Raw genomic sequence first — 22,125 nt, forward strand, 5'->3', positions numbered from 1 at the left:
ACGTCGTCACTTCATTGCATGCGCATGCTCTGGACGACGTGCTTCGGACTCTTTCGATTCGAGGTGAGCAAAATAGGGGTCAGTGGTATGTCGTCATGTCGCTTTTGATACACTATGGTTATCGCAGTTCGATGGCCATGATCGCGATGGCTAGGGCCACTGCGCATGTGGGCGGCCTCCCAGTCCTCTCACCGGAGGGGTACCAAGAAGGCAAACGTTGCCCTGTTTGCCCTCCTTCATGATTCTGCAAGCTCATTCGTGCTGCCGATACACCTAGCGAGCTGTTCGTCGAATTGCAGATGGAGGACCTCATGTTGCGGGTGGCTGTGCAGAAAAGGTCCTCCATGTGTGTCGGGGATGCAGGAAGCCAATCACCGCTCAGCACCGGATTGCTCCCCGTCGGCGCGATCGATTTAGCACGCCATGCTGATGTGTGTGACTGGGCGCGGGGGTCCGTGTTTTGGAAATAGACGCAAAGATGCCTGAGGCAGGACTTGTTGCTGTTTGTCGCCGAAGAGAAACGTACCGTAATAGAGTCGCTCCGGACTCAATAGTCGAGATTCAGAGAGTGGGTCACAGCTTCGGTTGAGAGCTGTGCTCCATAAAACACATCACTTCACAAAGAGTGGAAGGTACAAGGAGCATGGTATTGTGCAAATGATGCGCCGATGTCTATCATATCATGCATGCCTATTGCACCATGAAATGCTGATAATGTAGCCGACCCAATCTGTAAGCGACAGTAGGTGTCTTAACACGTCTAAACCAATTCGCCTCATAACCGTAAACTCATCTTCCGGTGCGCAAGAGTGGATATCGTAGAAACAAAGGAAAACAAAACAGACATTACGACGCGCTGCGTATCGTGGGCGTTCGACGGAAACTTCCCTCCCTCGCTTGTCGCCCCCTACTGCTGATGCTGGTATTGATAATTGTGTTGCGCGGTCAAGTACGACATGGCGGGGTAGGTGCTGCCCTGCTGATAATGCATGGTGTTGTTGGTGTCAAACCCCATGTTAGACATCTCAGTCGTCAAGCCCTGTGGCTCTTGTGTGTAGTAGGAAGGAAAAGGTGTAATCGTGGTGTCGACCGGAGAGTCTGTGTACATCGACTGCTGTTGTTGGACGGTACTAACAGGATTCATGCCATATTGCTGTACTCCGCTTTGCATGTTTCCATTATGATATGGCTGATTTGGAATTTGGAGTCCGTTCGCATAGCCATTGAGTGGCTTCCGAGGAACCTGTAGGCCTGGATAGGTCTGATTTGTGTGGTACGCAGCATTGCTTGCCGCATAGTTAGCATAACTGCTAGTTTGAGTCGATGGTGGTGCCATTTGTGGTGGCGGGTACGTTTGCATTCCCGTGGATCCTGTTTGAGATTTCGATTCTTGAGGGTAGAGACTCTGGGGGTCGATACCAGGCGCATACGTTGCATTAGGGTTGTACCTCGATGGGTTGTCCACTGGCGAGCGGCTTGGAGTGATGGATAACTTGCGGCTCTCGGGCAACTCAACCACTGGGCTGATGATGCTGTCTGCATTGAGCTGCTTCTGATCCACAAGGGTGAGAATGGGCATGCTGATCTGCTCCATGTGTTTTGCCAAGTGAACGGTCAGTTTCTTCCAGCTGTTGCAGATGTTACCACAGAACCGACAAGGCTCATCCTTCGGCTGTTTAGTGGTGTCACGACGACATCGTTCAACAATGGCCCAGATATCATCTGAATCACGTTAGCGATCTGCAAAGTAACTAACATCATCCATCTCACCTTGATCGCCAGTAGTTGGTGTATCTTTGTTAGCGGCTCGGGTACGTTGTCGTGGCTCAGCTATCTTATGCTCACGAACAAGATGTTGCACAAAGTTGTCCTTGCGGTAGCATGTGTGGTTGCAATCAGCGATCTGGCATGTCCAATTCTCTAGCTGGCGATGTCGCTCGTTCTCGTGTCGAACCCAGTCTGCCTTACGCTTGAATGACTTGGGTTCACCGCAATTGGGAAAGGTGCATGTAAAAGGTTGCACGTCTTCATGTACATGCTTGGTCCAGTCGGATGGCTTGTAGAACTTCTTGACCTTGAAGCACAGGGGGCATTCGAACTCAGCTGGTAAACGTTTGACAGGAGGAAGTGGTACACCAGAAGGGAATGCAGCAGGAGCGACATTTCCTTCCATAGGAGGCTCACCATCATCGTCAGAAGAACCAGGCAAGGTAACCTGAAAACCGATGAAGGGGGTATCGGCATCCTTAGCCCCTGCTTTCGGAGGAAGCTGCTTTGCTTCGCCACCAAGATCGGTGCAAAACCCTCTTGACGCACAGTTCTTGTGCTGCACGGCGTTGAGATGCTTGACCTTGAATTCTAATAGCCTTTTGTATCTGCGCATCTGTTCTTGGGTGATGCGCTCAACCATAAAGTCAGCTAGACGAGGGTTGAGTTGTCTAGCATGAGCCCTGAAGCCGTCGTACGTCGGAATAATAGGATCCATGCGGACCGTGAGATCCATACTGACGGGGTCTTGATCGTCGTCGTCGTCATCTCCCGCTGGGCTTGGCTGTGCAGATGGCTTCGTCGCCTCTGTATCTGCAAGCGGTGAGGCTAGCATGGGCATAGGTGGGCCTCCATGCTGTGTCATCAGCTCAGCCAGTCCTGGCGACCGACCGATATCACTCCTACTCCGGCTGCGTTTGATAACGTTCCTGGGACCTTTGTACCATGGTCCAGCAGCCGCAGATAAACCCATAGAACTACGCGGCTCTGCTTCTTTGCTGTGATTGCTCAGGTTCGTATCAACTCGAGGCGACTTCGGACGACCCCAGCTACCTATGCGCTTTGGCTTCTCGATGATCGGTTCTTTGGACTTGTCCGAGGCCGTGTCGGACTGTTGTACAGGTATGCTACCTTTACGTTTAAGTAGCAGATTGCTTGGTGTACGCTTGGGCAGGATATTCTCTAAGAAACTGGGGCGACGTTGTCGCTCTTTGCTCTTCCTCGGCTCAGGTTCAATGACCTTGATGACACCTGGAGCTGCACGGATACTACCAATGTCAGATTCGCTGAGACGCCGTGAACCAACCGTAGCTGCAAGTGAAGCTTGTTCGACGTCCTTCGATCGCACCAAGAAGCGCATCATTGCAGCATTCGATGTGGGCGGCTGGTATCGAGCCGAAGTGTTTGGAGGATGGGGTTGCGAGGGTCCATCTACCCATGGTTTTATAACAGCACCATCCTTTGATATAGATTCTTGCGTGAGGGGAAAGTACGAATTCTCGACGTGGCTCGCATTGACGTCGATCGCAGCGGGTGGAGATTCGGGTTCTGCCGATTCATCGTCATCGTAGTCGTAGTCGCCGTAATCGCTTCGTTCGTCAATATACACGCCAGGCCCAGGTATACCCGAGTCGTCTATACGATCGAAGTCGGTACGAACACCCAGTCCGAAGCTATTTGGGAGGGCCCGCCGTTGAACGTCGTTGTGACTCTTTGCTCGACGTCTACCCGTGATTGGCTTGAGCAGATTGTTTGATGGTCCCACATCGCCTGCTTCGCTGCCAACTTCACTCTTTGTGAGCCACTCTTGTACTTCCAGCTTCTTCTCGTTCTTCGATCGTTGTTCTGCAATCTCCTCTATGCTGGGAATCCACGCGTCGCCCATCCGACGTCGATCGTCGGGATTAATGCCGCTCTGCCCAGAATCCCCTGTTAGCAACCATGAACCGTCATCATTGCGTTCAGGTCCGCGGACGACTGGTCGCACGTGTACGTGCTCCTGCGAGTCCCCTTCCTCATCAGAGGTTTCGTTATGGGCGTAAGGTGATAAGTGGTTGCCAGAACGGCGGCTGCTAAAGCTCTGCCTGCTGGCAGGCATGCTGTTGTCGGAACGTGAAGGTGAGTCTTCTCTACTGTAATTCTCTACACGCACAATGGGGCTCGTCAGATGTCGTGTGAGAGGCCGAGGGTTTGCCATTGATAGATCTCCGGAACTGTTTGTCAGGGCTGGGCTATGTGTTTGCTTGATTGGAGTTGCTTGAGGTAGATGAGTGCCGTGATTTGGTGGCGTCGACATATTCCCATTGTACTGCATGGAGGGGAACGCTGAGCTCTCATCACCAAGTGCTGGACTAGAATTGTTTGTCGCACTTGGGGACAGCAATTGATGGTGTGGGTTTAGTGAAGTATTACTGAGGGGAACGCTCGGCTGGGCGTTGTATGTATTGAGAGACCCTGAGGTCAGGGCTGACATGTCGACATGCTCCTGGAACGCCGGAAAATTGCTGGTTGAACCGTTCTCAGCAAACGTTAGGCCGGAGAATTCGTCAAGAACGTGTCCGTTAAAGTTCGGGGTAGCGTAGGTGCTTGGATCGTGATAATTTGGATCGCTCATATAGCCAGCTTCTGGACTGATGTGATCGATCGAATGCGAGGGTGAGATATTCTGGCCGTTTCCGTAGTAGGATCCTGGAGAGAAACCGTAGTTTTGAGATTGGCTGTAGACATTCGGTGGGGGATATGACATATCCGGATTTAAGGAAGAGTCGAGAGAGGATCCAACGTTTGGAGTGAAGATGGAGTCTTGCCCAGGGGTGCTGGACGAGGGATGCGATACCATGGACCCATCGTAAACCATGGATGCCGGTTCTGCAGAGTACGTAAATGTGCCTTGCGCATCTGGCATTAGGAAATTGCCGGTAGAAGGCGCAAGTTGATAACCGGTAGCCTGCACATCGTGAGGGTGGCGCGGCTGACGCCGAGGGTCCTGGTAGGGCTGTGTTTGCGTATCAACTGCTTGCATGGTTGTTCCGATTATACCGAACGGCCTTGTGGCTGAGTCGACAGTAGATCAGATCGCACCGATTGATAGATGGTTGCGACAAGCAGCGAGTGTGGAATGGTAACGTGACTGTGACCCACACTGCTTAGGGCGGCATAGTGCTGCCTGAAGGTTACTGATGTTGTTTATGCGAAAGTCAGAAGGCCAAAGGGAGGGGCAAAAGTATCGCAGCGCGTCGACACACGCAGCAAGATTGGCGGAGAGACGAAACGAAAGAGAAATATCGCGGTGCGGCTGAAAGCGAAAGACGACAGGCCGCTGTAGCTTGAAGTTGGATAGCGATCTGCCTCGCACAAGACGGAAGTTTGGAGCCGTTGAGGCTAGAGGCAATGCCGGCCCTCTACGATGTTGACAGCTTCAGAGTGGGTCGCGAGCGAAATCGGGTGACGGCGTGCGCGAGCAACAGAAAAACAGCGTGAAGTTCTCGGTTGGTTGGTAGAAACAGCGTGGAATTCAATGTCGACGGTGGAGCCAGCCGCAGCAAAGAGCGAAAGTCGAGGCACCGGTCAAGGCTGATTTCCCCCAAGATCTCCAGAATGGTAAGGCCGGGGTAGAGGGATGCACGCCAAGCAGATGCTGTTCACGTTTTCGAAACAATGTGGGCGCAAGCTGCGCAGATGTCCAGGAGGTTGTGAGAAAGAGCAGATCGACAGAAAACAAGCGCGACGGCGCGATGGCAGCTGTGAGCTTGACTGGCGTCTCGAGGCAGATTTGCAGATGCGTGACACGTTCTTGGCAGGCTTGATACAAACGGCACAGCCTCAGTTGCTATACAGAAGCGGGAGCAGGGGGCTGAACACGGGGCGAGCGGGTGGCTATGCTTCGAGGGCATATCCTCATGGCGAACTCGATCTGCTGTTTATGATGCTTGTAGTAACTCCTGCCATCTAATCCGATCGAGGCTGTCATGTCAGAACGCGCTCAACGCTCGAAACACGTACCCAGCCTTTGTTGCGCACCCGCGTAGGCTGGCGCTTAGCAGTTTAGCAGCCGAATGCTGATGCTATATAAAGATAGGCCAAGCCTGCAATTGCTCTTCATCTGTCATGCGTGCCAGTTAAACAGCAGCATGCTAGTAATCGGGCCCTCGTCATGGAAGTCACAGGCCGCCTTATGCAGCTGTTCTTTTCTGCCCATTTATGATGTGACGACATAGCATGGAATGCCTTGCATGATCAGCCACGTCTAGGGATGAAGCTTTTCTAGCCACGTCGCAAGCGGATAAGGTAGTGGCTGGCCCCAGTTTCATAGAGCAAAGCCGGATAGTCTCCCGGACGGTTGTGGGGCTCGCGGAAATATGGCGAAGGAGCACATCGACCTGCTGTCTTCAGCGCACACTACCTTAACCTAGTCTAGATTTGAGGATATATGCTGTCACATCGCCGCGGGCGAGTACTATGACGGAAATAGCAGGATCGCTTCGCCTCGGTGAGATATAAGGTGCAATGTTGCGCCCATAGGTTGTGATATATAGCTTCGGGTGCTGCATACCGTGATGTACGCTGTAGCCACAAGCGACACGGTAATGGTCTGATTGTACTGGCCGTGAAACGTGCTGCTGGTGTTGGATATGCAAGGCCTCGCCTAACAAACTCACCATCAATGGGATTTATCGAAATGCGGTCAAATGGAGCACCAAGAGTGCGATGCGATGTAGCCGAGGTGGGAGACTCGAACCAAGATGTTGGTATCACGGCTTCATCAACTACTACCAGAGTATGCAAGGTACCCGTGATGAAGGGTCTTGTGCAGGTGTTGTGCCGATCCAGGGCTGGCGATCGCAAAAGTTGACGTCACTGCAGGTCTCCTACACCCGTTCAATACCATCGTGAGGTTGGGCATACTGTCGCAGGGTATATGTACCACGCCTGGTGGGTGCATACATGTCCAGCTCAGATGCTCGTGGTGGAAGCGCTGGGCCTGGGGTGGTAGCAAGGCACTCTGAAACCAAGGGGACAACGTCCCGCGAGCCTTGGGAATTTTTCCGAAGCAAGTCCACGAGCTCTGGACGCGTTGTTGAGTTGGATATAGAGCGTGTCTGATTGATGAGGCTCTCGATGAGGCTAACCATTTCCATACCACGATCTAGCCGTGCGGGCAATCGTAACCGGTGCGCGTCTTGGAACGGCAGTGACCCTTCGGTGGAGCGGAGACTAACAACAGCTAAGCATCCACTGTTTCTGCAGTACCGCTGTTCGCGAAAATGGAACGAGAAGTGCTTCAAAGTGCTTCTCTCCCTCTTTCTTTTCCACTTGCATCTTGCGATTTACCTCCCCATTGTCGCTTCCTACCTTCCCCGCTTCAGCGTCTGCGAACTTCTGCGCGTCACTGGTCGCATTCGCATGTGACAGCATCACCAGACTGATACAGCACCACTCAAGCAGCACAGACAAGACTGCAGACCATTGGCGAGTTGCACAATACTCTGTTGCAACCTTCTACAAAGCATAGGCTCTTGTAAAGAGACAAAAGCACCAGAAAAGCACAAAAGCCTTCGAAACATCCTAGGCCTATCGATTACGGCGTCTTCCCTAGTCGACTTTACGAATCTGCCAAAAACCAGTACACTCGTCGTATTCTTAAGTGAATACCGACACCGCTCTCAGTCTTCCACACCATACTCCTAGATACCTTCCCCGCACTGCAGCCATGCCTGGACTCAACCAAGTCATCCCACGGCCCGATTCGAGGGAGCTCCTCCCACCGCTACTCGCTTGCCTCTCAACAGCGAATGCTTCTAAAGAGGTTCCCCCAGGGCTTCTGCCCCTCCTGTCGCCTATTCTTCGCCAACGTGTACAACTCTTGTCATCGAACGAGTGGTTGTCGCTGTTGTGCTGGGACCGAGAAGTCGCCTCACGACTGCCGCAGATTGTCGAAAAGATAAACGTCGAGCCCCATCCGGCCTCTGGAGAGATCGAAGTGGAGGAACCAGATCAAATACTATACCGGCGATCAGACCCTGAGACGCTACACTCGAAATTGGTGCTTGGCGAATATGGAATCATACCAACGTACCTCTGGTGCACCGGCGGCGAAGGTGGAAGCCGCTGGCTGTTAGCCGAGCTGAGAGGAACAGACGACGCTGAAGATGGCACGGAATGGTTCGAGAACATGCCCGCTGCCGACGAGGCTGGCTTCAGGCGAAAGTCTGTCCCAGTCAAGAGCAACGGCGTCACAGTCCAGACAGCAGTCGCTCAGGCTGAACCTGCTGCAGAGGAGGCAGTAGAAGAAGAGGACGACGGCTCATACTGGGCTGCATATGATCAGACGCCCGGACGAACACCACAGCCCAGGCGCTCTCCAGCCCCGATTACCAGCAGCCGAACGCAAATTGGACCAACACAGTCAGAGCTCGAATACTTTGAACGCTATGCTTCTGAAGTGCAGCCAGCTCTTGACGCGCACGACCCGGATGAAGAGAACCCCGCAGCTGGCGAGTCGACTCTCAATGGCAACGCTCTCGACTATACCCGCGAGCCGCAGATGGAACCCCTCGACACGACGAATCTGGGACCGAATGGCTACGACTCGTCCATGCCGCCAGCATATACGAATAGTATTATGAATGGTAGTGGCGTTCACGGTAATGATAGCGCGGTACATCTTGAGCCCATCGAGCAGGACCCCAGCGCCGCTGCGAATGCAATGAACCACCCACGACCCTCGTCGTCGGCGTCGACCAATTCAATTGAGAGGCTGGAGCGAAAGGCCGAGCACTACAGTCAAGCGGAGCTTGCGATCAAACAGCACATCAGCACTGACATCAAGAGCCTATTCCGATTAGCGAGGGCATCGGGCATAGACAGGGAAGAGTTTGAGAGGATTATTCAGAGAGAATTGGAGGTATTGCCCATGCTTGAGCAGGAGATGTCTTAAATTGGATCATGTAGCAGGACCAGATTGGATATGAGGATGATGATCCAGAGGTCATTTCTTCAGCATTTGTTGGCGTTTAGTACAACCTAGCCATCGCATAGTATTCCTAAATAGTGGAAACAGCAATCGTATCAAGTAAAGATCTTTGGTGTCCCCCCCTCACTAAACCATTGTGATGCTTTTGCTATCCCGCGAGTGCAATATGGCCAATGTCAAGCCGTAGACACCTGAACGCCTCGGTCTGGATCTCATGCTGACCTTGTATCCCACAAGTGTATGACGCTCTATCTCCTCCTCTGCGCATCCCCACTCGCAAACTTGGCACCGCTCGCCTTGAGCTGTTGCAGGATATCCACGGCATTGGAGCTGTTCAGGTTCATGGTCTGGTCCATGCCCGCACTTCCCCGACCAATTTCCTCAACCACGTTATTAGGGTCCGCAGCACCAACAACAGGCACTTCAGAAGCGAGCCATTGCTGGAAGGGCTTTGCGACAAAGTAGCCATCCGAGGTGAACCACCGGGTCATGGGCGCGCGGATGTGGATCGTTTGCTTGGGATTGGAGTTGTAGGGGGCGGGTGTAAAGACAACGTCGCATTCGTAGATGGGGATGTGCTTCTTTGTCGACGAGGATATCCTCACCTTGGTGTTGTCAGAATGGTCCACACGGGAACATGTATGCGAATGGAGCCTGTAGACGTACCTTCCCTGTCTTGCCCTCCCCCTCATATACAACTCCCCTCTCCACGAACCATAGCCAATAACTGAAGGCTCCGTTTAACAGGAAATATGCGACTACGGCGGGTAGGGTATAGGGCTTGCTGGCTTCCCAGCCAAATTTCCAGTCGTAGTAGAAAAGGGCGCCGGCGATGGTGACGGCTGTGTAGCCGAGGACTAACCGCACATCGGTCTGCGTGTGGATTTGCTTGAATTTGAGGCTGTTGAGGTAGTTGGGGAGCGCGTCATCGGTCGTGTTCTTGAGGTCTGAGGGTGCATGTTAGATCTAAGTCCTACAGGCGCGCCGCTGGATGGGTAGTAGCGACGGGTATGCAACACATACCGGCAAGGGAGTGGACTGCGATCTTCTGGGTTGCAGACATGTTGAGGTTGTGATTGTGCCTTGGCTAGAGTTGTCGCGCAGTTGGTGATGTAGTTTCGTGGATGGGACACCTTTCCATAAGCGCAAAGCGCGGACCCTGGTTGCAACATCCCGCCGGAGCCTCAGCGGCGAGCTATCGTCGTCAAGCAACCAACAACCACCGACCTCCACCCTTCCACTCCCTCGTCCGCATCAATGTCTACTACCGGCACCATGGGACAGCCTGTAGTCCAGACGATCCATCGGGACCCCGCGCTGTTGTAGGTCTGGTGTTTGCCGTGGACGAGACAAGCATGGCTGATAATTCTACAGTTGGTGGATTCTACTCCCCATTACAGTCGTCATGGTACATGCCATCCAAGTCCTTTAGGCACCAAAAGAAGAATCTAACTAGCTTCTAGGTCTTGACAGGCATCCTCCGCCACTACGCAATGACACTGCTCCAGTCCACGCCCAAGAAACACGACCTGGCCAAGATCCGACAGCAGCGCTCCCTCGTACGCGGCGTCAACCTACGCACCAACGCCCAGGTTCTCTCGCCGCCCTCCTTCGCTGCTCGCAAAGCCTACATGGTGCAGGCGTACCACGAGGGAAAGTTCCTGGCTGAGCCTGAGCTGAGAGGGAAACCGAGACCAAACCCCATGAGTGATCCGGCGGCCATGGAGGGTATGATGGGCATGATGAAGGGCCAGATGACTATGATGATCCCACAGACGCTGATTATGGGGTGGATCAATGCCTTCTTCTCGGGATTTGTTATCAGTAAGTCCATCTTCTTCGCGCTTGTCCTGGTGGGCGAAGCGAAAACGGCTCGCAATTGTTTCCCAAAGAGACCGAGAATGCAAGACTAGGTGTCCTTGGGAACTGAGCGTCCATGGACATCCCAGTATTTGGGCGTCGCATCTCCAGACATTGCGTGACCTTTCGCTTTGCCTGGCTTTGTAGTGGAGCAGCTCCTTCACGTATGCGCTACCTGCTAGGGCGAAGCGAGCGGCTGATGTGTTGTCTGCATCGGAATCATCCTCGCGACTCGTCGGCACGCGTTGTCGGGATACTCTGAGATTCGGCTGCTCCCGAGCCGTAAAAGCAAAACTTAGCAGTGGCTAATTTATGTGTGCAGTGAAACTGCCCTTCCCATTGACGCCACAGTTCAAGTCAATGCTGCAATCTGGAGTGGGAACTCGTGACCTGGACGTCAGATGGGTGTCCAGCTTGTCTTGGTATTTCCTGACGTTGTTCGGACTTCAGCCCGTCTACAATTTCATCTTGGGGAGCAACAATGGTACGTTGATAACATCATCTTCTTAATCGAATACGACTGACAATGTTATTTTAAGCTGCCAACCAAGTTACCCAACAGATGGCCATGGCCAACGGAGGCGGGGGTGGCATGATGGGTCCTGAGCAGGATCCGGATAAGCTGTTTCTCAGTGAAGCCGAGAATCTGGAGGTGCTGGAGCATCGATGGATATTGGAGGGCATCGAAGACCGCCTCGTTGCCAAACTCGGAGCGTAATGTCGGCACAGGGCATCAGTTGCTGGCCATAGCACCGCCATGGCGTACATACACATCTAGAAAAGGCCCAAAAAGCTATCATCCCGCGTTTCCATTGCGCAAAGACCCCAGATACAGGCCACCGGCGCGAGATAGCTAATTTCTATGACTGTCATCATGTCCCAGTCGTACGGTTCTCGTGGCAGTGGTAGCTGTGGCTTCAAGCCATCTGCGGGGACTTCAAGCCAAGCAGACAAAGATAGCGCGTTTTCTGCGCGTCGCTATTTCTAGACCTCGAACATCTTTCCACCCCTGTGCAGAGCCGCCGGATTGTGTTCTGACAGTTGACAGCAAATATTCTGTGAAGATAGTCATGTCCATCTTACCCACGCGCCGACGCAGGGGTAGCGCAATGTCATCTGAGTGGGCTGTTCTCGACTTGAGACGGCGCACAAGCTCCGAGTCCTCCAAGTTCACTGTTCCCCGCCCGCCACTCGTCAGTCTCCATCTCCAAACACACGGGACGCACCGCCCCCAAATGCGCCCCGAGAGCCCAAGACATTCGAAGCTCTTACCGACCAGCGTCCCTTGCAAGTTTAGTCTGGAGCCTTAGCCGTGAGGCGACGATGGAGGGGAGGGTGCAGACAGCCGTCGAAACAGCCCAGGCGTGTCTCTGCTATCCTTTCTACCATTCATGAGATGATAGCATCGTCACTAGTGCTCTGCCACTGCCTCCCAGCAATGTACCACAACTGCACTGGCAAAGCCATGCTTCACCCTATCTTGATGCCTGGATCGAGTCTCGCTGAACCAAATGCGCCCCAGCCGGCGAGCCACAATGCAACGACTCCCAATGAAAGTCTATTCCTCCACACTCTGACCGACGACGGCTTTTCGTCTTGATCGGGAACTGGGCTTCTCATCAGCGTTGTTTTTGCGCGGCAGCTTTCGGAACCATCACGTCCCTGACGCAGGTGCGGTAGCACGGCAGCGACTAACGACAGACTTTTACGTGCGGCCTCCGAGTAGAGACGACAATTCTTGACAGTGAGTACTTTGGTGCTTGGAATCTTGCGTCCGCCATTCAATCTCCTTGCTTGTTTCGGCCCCCAACGGTCAAACTGGTGGGCCAGCGATTAACATTCGTAACGTTCACATGGCCCCAGCAACTTCAAGCGAATGTACATTCCGCGGACGCAGCTCAGGCACAAATGTAGACTTGGCTGTATCGCGATACGGTAGCGATCCGCTCACCACTAGCGAGCGTGATTGCTTTTGATTAGAGGGCTGCTCCTGGGGCTGACCCCATCCGCTTTGGTGGTAGGTGCCGATTGTCCACGTCAATTCCAGTGGTGGCTGGACAAATGTGCACAGCTGTCCCCACCGGTGAACCTTGGGAACAGGGGACTACATTGCCAAGGGACAAGGTATTCTCATTGGTCGCTGACGATGAGGCTCTGCGGACTATTCACCATAAAACAGTAGACAGTATGACAATCGGGGGGATGGTCAGACGGCACTAAAGGTTACAGCATTGCAACCTAGCCTTAGGTTTCCTAATCTACTGCCTTTACGCACCATACTTCTTGACATACGCTCCGCCTCTTTTGCCTTATTTTCTCACTCTAATCGCGGTACTTGAACCACTTCTATCCACCATTGCTGCCATAGCAGGACACTTCCATCGCGACTTGTCGTGGGAGTTTCTCGCCAGTCAAGTAAGATGGCACAAACTAAAACTTTCTGAATCTCTCTAAACTTTGCCAGCACTTCCGTTTTCCATCCTCGTTGTCTTTCGGACGCTACGCATCGCATAGTTTCTACCGTTACTTCCGCTACCCTGTGTAACGATCCAATATCAGCAATGGACGGTCACCAATTCAGAGATTTGCCGCAGATAGAAGCTATGGACGATGCTCGTTATCCTATGTGGGCGATAGAGCATATGAACTATATACAGCCATGCAAAGAGCGTATAGTGCATTTCTGTACTGCAGACGACTCCTATCTGGATGACTACGACAATGGCGTTGTCAGCATGCAACCTATGCAGCGGTTCATGATTGATCAGAACCCACTTACGCCAGGCATGCTTTACGCAAAGATACCATTTCTAGACAGCCAATACGAGAGACCCTACGAGCAGCATTGGCCTTCGGCAGACTTCTTTCGTCATGCGTCACCGGATCGTTCTTCTTCTGGAAATACTAGCCAAAACACCCAAGACGAGCTCCGGTCACCACACATGCGCCATAGCATCCCGTATGGAAGCCCGATGGAATACTCGCAGCTATCGTTGTCATACCCACAAGCCGAGTATCTTCAGGGAGGTGTATACCCATGCGAGTCTCATGTCGTGGAGCGCGGCAATATCAGCCTTCGTGAGCTTGAGTATGACCCTGCAGTGCCTGAGGCAGTGGCCGAAGATGTTGAGGACGTTACTATGAAACAAGAGACTACCTGCGACCACCATCATACTGCCGTCAAGGAAGAGGCTGCTCCGGATTACAGGACGTACGCAGACTCGGGTATCGGCCACTCGGTGCGGGATGCACAATCAGTGGAGCCCGTTGACTTTCCTGAAGAGCCCGCCTCTGACTCTGACTACAGTCCGTCTTCCAGCCGCAAACGTAGACGGTCTACCACATCGAACAGTAGCTCAAGTAGAACACTGAAGCGACGCAAACCCATCCGCAAAGACTCTGTTGTCCCAAGCCCTACAGAATCTGTCAAGTTGGAGAGGAAACCTCGTCGAGCCTCTAAGACTTCGAAGGCTAGCACTGAATCAAGCATACAGGCTGAAGACCGCCGCGCATTCCCTTGTCCGCTCGCTGCGTATGGCTGTACGTCTAATTTCTCCTCAAAGAACGAGTGGAAGAGGCACGTCAGCACCCAACACATCAAGCTCGGCTACTGGCGTTGCGATCTATGCCCGCCATCGACTGATTCCAACGACGCGCACACTTTATACTACAACGACTTCAACCGTAAAGACCTTTTCACACAACATCTCCGCCGTATGCACGCTGCTCCGAAAGACAAATCCAGTCGTACTCAGAAAGACTACCCTGTCTCCGAAGAGAATCTTCCCAAACACCAGGCTCGCTGTAACTTACAATTACGAGATCCACCGCAGCACTCGACTTGCCTATTCTGCGAGCGAATATTCGTTGGTGCTACATCTTGGGATGAGCGCATGGAGCACGTTGGGCGTCATCTTGAGAAGGACGGAAGCCGCTTAGAAATGCTCGACCCGGCTACATGGAATGTGGACGAGAAACTAGAGCGATATCTTATCGATGAAGGTCTCATCGTGAGAGATGGCGCAGCATGGAAGATTGGTGATGGCAAGCCACGCAAAAGCGTACTATCAGATAGCGACGCAGACTCCGAAGAGGACTAAGCAACTGTGAACTGTGTATAAAGAGTTTGGGATACATAGACGGAGAGGCCTACATTTCGGACTCCAAGATTCATGACATTTACGACTGTCACTATAGCTTTATACCCGTTTAGGCGTTTGGGGATATTTTATGCAGATAGCGACGTCTTACGGCCGATCACGTTTTCGTAGTAGGATACCAAAAGCGCGGTCGTTATACATATGTTAAACTGCATTCCTTCTCACTACACCAACGTCTTGTCATCGTGAAACCATATAGCAGCCTTCCGGTGCATCTCCGTCCACTTCCCATCTCACGCCCCAAAGCCCGCTACAACGTCCAAATAGCCCCCATTCACGACTTCTCTCCCCTTCCCTTTCCACACGGCCACAGCCTCACACTAGCTAAGCATATTTAGACTGCATGGTACACCCAAACCAACGGTCCCGGCCCCCTCTTCCCGAGACCAAATCTATAACATAGCCATAGGCAGAAACGACGTTGCCAACGTTTACTTGATCGGGAATGAAGCGCAAAGTGCTTCGGTGAATATGGCGTGTTCACCGGACTGTGCATATGACATGCAGTGAGAACCTTGTTTTCTCACGTGGGGGTGGATGACTGGTGGGTTGGACCAGAGAGCAGGAAGATGGAAAGATGAGCAGGGAAACGATCGGTAAGCCTGGGCAGTGAAGGAGGCTTCGGGATTGTACAGTAGGATAGCAATTTTACATCGTAAGTAACGATGAACGTCATCGGCCTCGATGCCTGTTTCGGTCATCATTTGGGAACGTGGTGGTGGGCTAATGCGAGCGTGGTTCGAGACGCTGCACTTTGCATTAGTGTTACATCCATCCGTTTCGCAATAGGACATCTCAAGACCATCGAGTCGTAACCTCCAAAGAAAGAAACAAGGCAAAAGCAGGCAAAAGACTTCGACGTGTCAACCTTAATTTCTGCCTTTTCTTCAATCTGCTGCCTGAGGCAGCACAAAGTGAGGCTGAGACATGTACGTTCCCCTCTAGACCTACATGCAGATACGAGGTTTGTCGAGGTCCTTCATGCTGCGCCCCCGCTTCTCTTCTCGAAGCACTACGCTCGCTTACCGAGAACCGGCTATCGGGCTCATCTGACATCCTATGACGAATGCATCTAAAGATGAAGGATCAGAGATGCAGACATGTCTTGTAGATCCAAGATTTACGTTGCGCTCGGTTGTGGAATGGTCCGGTATCCGGTGTGGATAGGGCAACTATCTGCCTTCCAATTACGGGTTTCTGCGCGCGTTTCGTTCACTAATCCGATTGCTCTGACCCAGAGCTCTTGGTGCGCTATCGCACTAATGCTTTGTCTCAATGATAAGTGCGTTCGATTGTCTCGCCTTTAGGACGGAAGGATGCTCTTAGATAGCGCCCATGGGCCGATTTCGATGCATATTCGCTGGGATGATCCACGTGCGAGAATCCCAGATCCAAGACTTGGGCTCGGGGTGCGCGATGGTGAATCCTTCGAAGGTGATCCTGTGAAAGTTGGGGAGATCAGAATCAGATAAGATTTGGGGGGAAGAGACGGGGGCGACTGAGGCTCTGTAGAGATGAGTCAAGCGTATTAGGACTAGTGTCCCTGAAATGATGTCACGAGAGGAGAGGAAAGGCCAACGAGCTTGCTTTCACTGTGCTTCTCAGTCCATTCCCGAGGTCTGATTTACGCTTCTTGCGTCTTTGCGTTTGTGGTGCTCTTTCGTGGTCGCTCGAGAATCGGCAAGCCTTCTTCGCGCCTTCACGCGGGCGATACGATACGTATCTAGTTTACGATGCGCGTTCTGCTGTCTGTCTGACCGTCAAATTGATCAAAGTTTACGAGGCCGAATTATGTACATTGCTCTGATTTCCTTGCAAGAACTGCTCAAAGCTAGCTTTCAAGGATTTGAATATGTTCTCTTCCTATCTCATCTAACCTACACTCCTAGAACCTCCTTGCGAAAATTGTTCGTTATGGAATTTTTGTGGCGTGACTGGTGGGTATTGAGTGAGTTGATTAAGTCTTTAACACAAAAAACCGAGATTAGGGTTGCCCAAGAAAGGGAGAAATGAGTGTTTCCCACCCGTCAAAGTGTGGGTCTCGATGGGTAACTGCGATGGTTCTCGAGTCGAGTGGGCTTTTCCTATGTGTGACGCTCCGTATCAGAATCTCTAGACATGTTGCCAACAGCTGTCGAAATGTGTATGAGTTCGCGTTTGCTATAAGGAAGTTCGAGGCAGTGAGTTTCATTTCTAGTACAGCAGCTCAGATAGTAGACGTTCATTCTTCGCAGAGATCATGACCTGGTGCTCCACCGCTAAACTGTTTGTACTTTCTCACAAGCATTTAATGGACCCTGAAAACGTGCGCCTTCTCCTTCACCTGGATCACTGTTGCCTACAGGGTATTAAATCTTTTGCCTTTCTCACTTGACGGCTCTCTCTTCTATACTACCTCCACCGCGCTCTTTTGATACAACTAGCGAAGTACACAAGGTCCAGTCAATCTCCAGCAACAACCAACATGAAGACTACAGTTCTGAATGTTTTCGCCATTGTCCTTATTTGGGCGACGGCTGTCTTTGCTCTGGCCGCCGTTGACGATGACAGACAGCCACTGGTAGCTCTTGGTATGTTCCCGATTACAGCGCGTGTGAATACCTCAAGTTAACACTCTTCAGATCTCGATTCAGCTCATGGCAACAACCGCAACCAGGTCATTCCGCGAGTCTCACCTGATCAGACTAGCGACGCGGATATTCCATACGAGAGCTTTCCAGCTTCTGGAAACTCCACCGACGTTCACGCCTTCGGAGGAGACGGCGCCAACTGCAAGGGTAGCTCGCAGTGTAAATATTGTAGGGCGAGCCTTGACCAAATCCTCGAAACTCTCCACGAGATTCGTAAGTACATTCTACATCCTCTCATTCGTATTCTAGTCATGGGTGCTTTTACTGAAGCCATTGTTCATAGCCGATCATGTCACATTCAAGAACGGCGAGAAGATTGCGTGCCAAGTATGCAATCATGAATACTTTCAGGGCATGTGCATTTTCGCCCGAAACCTTCATATGGATATCAACGCCAAGGACGTCCGAGAGATCGTTCAGCGGCTTAGGAATCACCCCTGCGGACGTAAGTCAGACTAATCTTCTCGACGCTGGTAACTTGAAGCTGATGATTCTTAGGATGCGGAAGCGTTCCTATCCATAAGGGCGCAAGTCTCGACCAAGGTATGATCACAGCCAACTACATCAACCGTGCATGTGCTGGTAAAGCACAGGACCGCGCTCGGGGTTGCCCACCACCCTCACTATAAGCATAGGGACAAAGAGTCATTACTGTACAGAAGCAACTCAAAGCTCATCCTTGTACACCTCCTCACTTCCCTCGTGCATCTCATCCTCATCACCCTGCTCAGGCTCAGGCTCACGTTCCTTTTCCTTGCCCATGCCTGCGCTATCCTTATCCTTGTTCTTGGTCGTCTTTTTCTTCGTCTTCTCAGTGTCTTGATCTTCGGTGTCGATGATACCTCTGAACTCCCTGCCTCTAGGTGTATCTACAAGGTCTAATTTCCACCCTTTCTTGCCTGCTAGCTTCTTTAGATTTCCTTTCAAGGTCTCAACATCCTTGGGGTCGGCAATGTTGAGCTTCTTCATTTCTTCTTTAGACATTTGCTTGCCGTCACTGCTCGCTACTGTACCGACAAACGTCTCCTTGCCTCCTCCAACAACGACTGACTTCTCGATCACCTTGCCTTCGCTTCCAACAAACCTCTTCGCACCGACTTCAATGCCACCGATGACGATGCGCTTGGAAGAGCCCTCAAGGTCGTCGGCGAGCTCGCGAAGTGGGTTTGTATTTGCGTCGTCGGCTGTGTTGTGAGCAGCGATGAGACGTTCGGCTGCGGCCATCTTGGCAGAGACTTGTGCTTCCGTCCAAGCGTCGACTTCAGACTCTGGTATAACAGGTTCACAAGTTATAGGGTGCGCGAGGTTCTCTTGTGGTGGGGTGAAGGCGACATCGTGGCAGAGGCGAGGTGTATCGACAATCATGAGGTAGGAGCAGGTGCTTGTTTCCTTGATCATAGCGATTCTATCGGCAGACTGCGGATTGCAATGGAACTGAAGAGGATGTCAGGATGGCACGACATAGAACAGCAAGCGTGCAAGTACATACCTGTACATCAATCTTGCGCGGCTTGCCCGTCAAGTCGCATTCGGTACCGTCGGACAGCCGCTGCACCATGTACCTGCTCGACCCCTTGGTCTCTAGTCTTGATATCTCTAGGCCCTTCTCCTCCTCTTCACCCGCATCGCCCTCGTCGTCGAAAGCCTCCTTGCTGCCTTGTTCACTTCCAAGCGTTTTCTGGGCATCCGCTTTCTTGTTCTTGTCCTCTTTTGGATATTTGCCCAGTACAAAGCTGTGTACGCTCGTATCCTCGACGGGCGGATAGTGGGGGACCCCTCGGCTCTGGGGCAGTTGGTGGAACTGCTTGACCTCATCCTTGTAGCAGAAGCTATAACTCCACCAGCCGCTCACATAGTATATGCAGTTGCCCTTCATGCCTTCGAGCAACTCCCATCCACGGTCTGCTGCGCGTAGGAGCTCCTTCTCCTCCTCGGCCTTTGCTTCCTCGGCCGATGTTGTGTCATTCTGAGGTATCTCTTCGGGTATCACAGGTATGCTGCAAAGGTACCGCTGTCCGTGCAGTACTACTGCCTCGTATGTCTGCTCGAGCGGTTCGTCCTCGTGTGCTATGTTCGCGGCTGGCTTATCGCGCTTGGATAGTTCCTGCGTCTCTTGCGAACCCGGTGTGGCAGAGCTCGAGCTGGGTGATGCGTGGGAGAGCAGGAAAGTCGCATCATTCTCGGTCACAAAAGTGTCCGGCCATAAAACCTCATACTAGGTGTTCGGTCAGCGAGTGATGACGCCACCTAGGTGTGGGTATGTGCAGCGCATCGTACCTGCGGGAACGCGAGCAAGTCGTCGAAGACGCTAAATGCGTGCTGGTTCGCCAGCGCTATGCGCAGCACCGCTGGGAGTGCCCATATTCCCCTCATCTTTGACAAAATGCGCTACGATTTGCAGAGCGACTTGGAGGCTTGCGACGTGGAGCTGATTGCGGAGTTCTTGTAATCTTGGTTGGAGCCAGATGTCACTTCCGTGAAGCTAAACTGTATTTGGCAAGATTATTGGAGGACACGCGCTTTCGCAATACGGAAGAACATGCGCAACACGCAGTATTGCTCTACTAGCCATTTTTGAGAGAGCAGAATTACCGCATGGCACACAGTTACGAACTCTAACCGCCAAATTAGTATCGTAGGTTCTGTACCAGACCGAAGAAACTATTCAACCAAGAACTTGATCCTTTGCTTACACAGCGCCACCATCAATTGTCATCTACAGAATTTCTTTGTCCTTTACATTGTATCTGTATCTTACCTTACAAGCGACGATTCCGTCGATGAGCACTTACAGCTTCTAGTGTTTATCAAGTTAGGTGATGATGTCATGTCTTGGTCTATCCTCTTGATGTATACCAGTCAACAACTTCTTGCAAACTAGAAAAGTCACTGAACACTGATAAGGCTGAGGCGTCTCTGATGTGGTGTGGGGTAGTATGCGCAGTGCTGGCTGTGTACTCCAACCGGTCAGCTCGCGACCACATCTTCGAGCCGCGCACGTTGGGCACACGTTAAGCTGTCCTTTTGCTTGACATGAGCTTTTATTCACGGAGACCGGATCGATTCTGTCGAATATGTCATCTTCCTTTGATATTCTACGAGAAACGGCTAAAGTGACTAATCTGCGCCACCCACTCCAACAGAATGAGATCAGACTTGTGAGGTTGAAGTCTGCTCCATGGGGAGCACCGATCATGTGTGAGTTGAACAGTGTTGACATCAAGTACAGCCCATGGGCAGCATCTTCAGCAAGTGCAAGCAATGTATCGTGTACCTTGGGGACAAGCTTGATGGCTCTACCCCGTCTTTAAGTGAACCACCGCCAGTTTTGCACTTCGACTCCAAAAGAGATTCTCCAGTCAAAGAGAAAAACGCGAGTCGCAAATCCGGCGCATGTGAGGCGTTTCGGTTTTTCGTGGAACTAAACGAAGATCATGAGCAGTGTGTTGGGCTGTTCGAGAAACTCTGCAAGAGCTGCCGACAGATCAGTAGAAGGTCATTTATGGCAGCTTCAACAAGATCATTAGTATCGATAGCCTCCGCATTCGACAGCAAGATCCCATTGCCGATGCCAACTCTCGAGGCTTGTTGGATCTCTTGATCCAGTTCCGGGACCGTAATGCTTCCGATCCCAGAGACAAGGTGTACGCTCTTCTCAGTGAAAGTTTCATGTATACCATATGCGCAGGTGTGATACACTTTACAGATGCTGGTGTATACAGAATATAGAGTAAAGACGTTGGAACTTTCGAAAGCTAGGGAAAATACCCAAGGCTATCGCCATATCACAAAACCGACGGCGAAGAGGCTTCTGACGACGATATGTACTTTAAAGTGCAAAGGCTGCTCGAAGATGCTTATGGTCCAAACATCGACGTAGGTGTCCAAGAGAGATCTCTTGTTTCAGACATCGATCGGTCGATGTGCGTTGGAACGCTCTCACGGCGCCTGAACGTCGGTGAAGATTACGCTGGACTAGGACCAGCGGGGACATCTGTTGGTGATGATGTGTTTCTCCTAAGTGCTGGAAAGACACCATTTGTACTACGACGGCATAAGGATCAAAGGGAAACGGAACCGGCACCGAGATATGAGATGATTGGCGATTGTTATGTGCAAGATTGGATGGACGGGGATGCAGAACTTCTGAATTCCTGCAAGTGGATGGACACAACGCTTTCGTGATATCCCAGCTGACTCTGAAATCTTTGAATCGAGACGATCCCTGTCGATGTGAAGACTCTGTAAGGGTGGATGTGCTTTCGCAGCGATATAGCAGTAGGCAGCTGTCTTTTATATTTGCAAATAGGAAGCTGTAGGAGAGTAGAAATTGTTGTAACCAGGTGTATGAGAATGCTCGAAAACGCTTTCCTGAGTAATAGCTGGACAACCCTGCTCTTGCGTGTGTCACGACGATGGAGACACTATGCCCTGTCAGATCGGGGTCCACTTGGTAAGGGTTAGCTTCAAGGATGACGTTGCTAGTGACGCGAAACTTTCACGAAAAAACGTGACAAGCTGCTCGGGCGACTCTCAGCAACGCTGCACTACTGCTACAACAATCTTTCCATATGCGTAGAAAACCAGAAGCACTTCTGAGAGCCAGCTCTCAATCTCCATTTATTTAGAATTGAGAACAAAGATTGTAAAAGTAGTAGTAGAGCACACTGCCCTCTATCGGCTTATTTCTAACTTTTGTTTTGGCGCTAGAGATCTTGCTGCCTTGTATGCTGGA

General features: G+C 51.8%; 7 protein-coding genes across 7 annotated transcripts; 4 read left to right on the forward strand and 3 right to left on the reverse strand.

Moving 5' to 3' along the window:
* Window positions 1-907: 907 nt before the first annotated feature.
* Window positions 908-4,789, reverse strand: J4E82_007368 (uncharacterized protein; the record flags this gene model as incomplete). Its single annotated transcript, XM_051733614.1, has 2 exons — window positions 908-1,722; window positions 1,771-4,789. 2 exons carry the CDS (start codon window positions 4,787-4,789, stop codon window positions 908-910), a joined length of 3,834 nt encoding a protein of 1,277 aa, XP_051586661.1.
* Window positions 4,790-7,477: 2,688 nt separating this feature from the next.
* On the forward strand, window positions 7,478-8,704 carry J4E82_007369 (uncharacterized protein; the record flags this gene model as incomplete). Its single annotated transcript, XM_051733615.1, has 1 exon — window positions 7,478-8,704. One exon carries the CDS (start codon window positions 7,478-7,480, stop codon window positions 8,702-8,704), a length of 1,227 nt encoding a protein of 408 aa, XP_051586662.1.
* Window positions 8,705-8,988: 284 nt separating this feature from the next.
* On the reverse strand, window positions 8,989-9,803 carry J4E82_007370 (uncharacterized protein; the record flags this gene model as incomplete). Its single annotated transcript, XM_051733616.1, has 3 exons — window positions 8,989-9,345; window positions 9,407-9,687; window positions 9,764-9,803. 3 exons carry the CDS (start codon window positions 9,801-9,803, stop codon window positions 8,989-8,991), a joined length of 678 nt encoding a protein of 225 aa, XP_051586663.1.
* A 194-nt stretch (window positions 9,804-9,997) lies between these two features.
* On the forward strand, window positions 9,998-11,318 carry J4E82_007371 (uncharacterized protein; the record flags this gene model as incomplete). The annotated part of the gene is made up of 5 exons (XM_051733617.1): window positions 9,998-10,062; window positions 10,115-10,148; window positions 10,204-10,564; window positions 10,923-11,084; window positions 11,140-11,318. 5 exons carry the CDS (start codon window positions 9,998-10,000, stop codon window positions 11,316-11,318), a joined length of 801 nt encoding a protein of 266 aa, XP_051586664.1.
* Window positions 11,319-13,161: 1,843 nt separating this feature from the next.
* Window positions 13,162-14,700, forward strand: J4E82_007372 (uncharacterized protein; the record flags this gene model as incomplete). The annotated part of the gene is made up of 1 exon (XM_051733618.1): window positions 13,162-14,700. The coding sequence occupies one exon, from the start codon at window positions 13,162-13,164 to the stop codon at window positions 14,698-14,700; it is 1,539 nt and encodes a 512-aa protein (XP_051586665.1).
* A 2,524-nt stretch (window positions 14,701-17,224) lies between these two features.
* On the forward strand, window positions 17,225-18,019 carry J4E82_007373 (uncharacterized protein; the record flags this gene model as incomplete). The annotated part of the gene is made up of 4 exons (XM_051733619.1): window positions 17,225-17,330; window positions 17,382-17,603; window positions 17,674-17,835; window positions 17,889-18,019. The coding sequence occupies 4 exons, from the start codon at window positions 17,225-17,227 to the stop codon at window positions 18,017-18,019; spliced, it is 621 nt and encodes a 206-aa protein (XP_051586666.1).
* A 37-nt stretch (window positions 18,020-18,056) lies between these two features.
* Window positions 18,057-19,763, reverse strand: J4E82_007374 (uncharacterized protein; the record flags this gene model as incomplete). Its single annotated transcript, XM_051733620.1, has 3 exons — window positions 18,057-18,824; window positions 18,880-19,605; window positions 19,668-19,763. 3 exons carry the CDS (start codon window positions 19,761-19,763, stop codon window positions 18,057-18,059), a joined length of 1,590 nt encoding a protein of 529 aa, XP_051586667.1.
* Between the last annotated feature and the right edge of the window lie 2,362 nt (window positions 19,764-22,125).

This window comes from Alternaria postmessia, assembly GCF_024291825.1.
Source record: "Alternaria postmessia strain BMP 2775 chromosome Unknown scaffold_49, whole genome shotgun sequence".
In the NCBI taxonomy this organism is placed as follows: domain Eukaryota; kingdom Fungi; phylum Ascomycota; class Dothideomycetes; order Pleosporales; family Pleosporaceae; genus Alternaria; species Alternaria postmessia.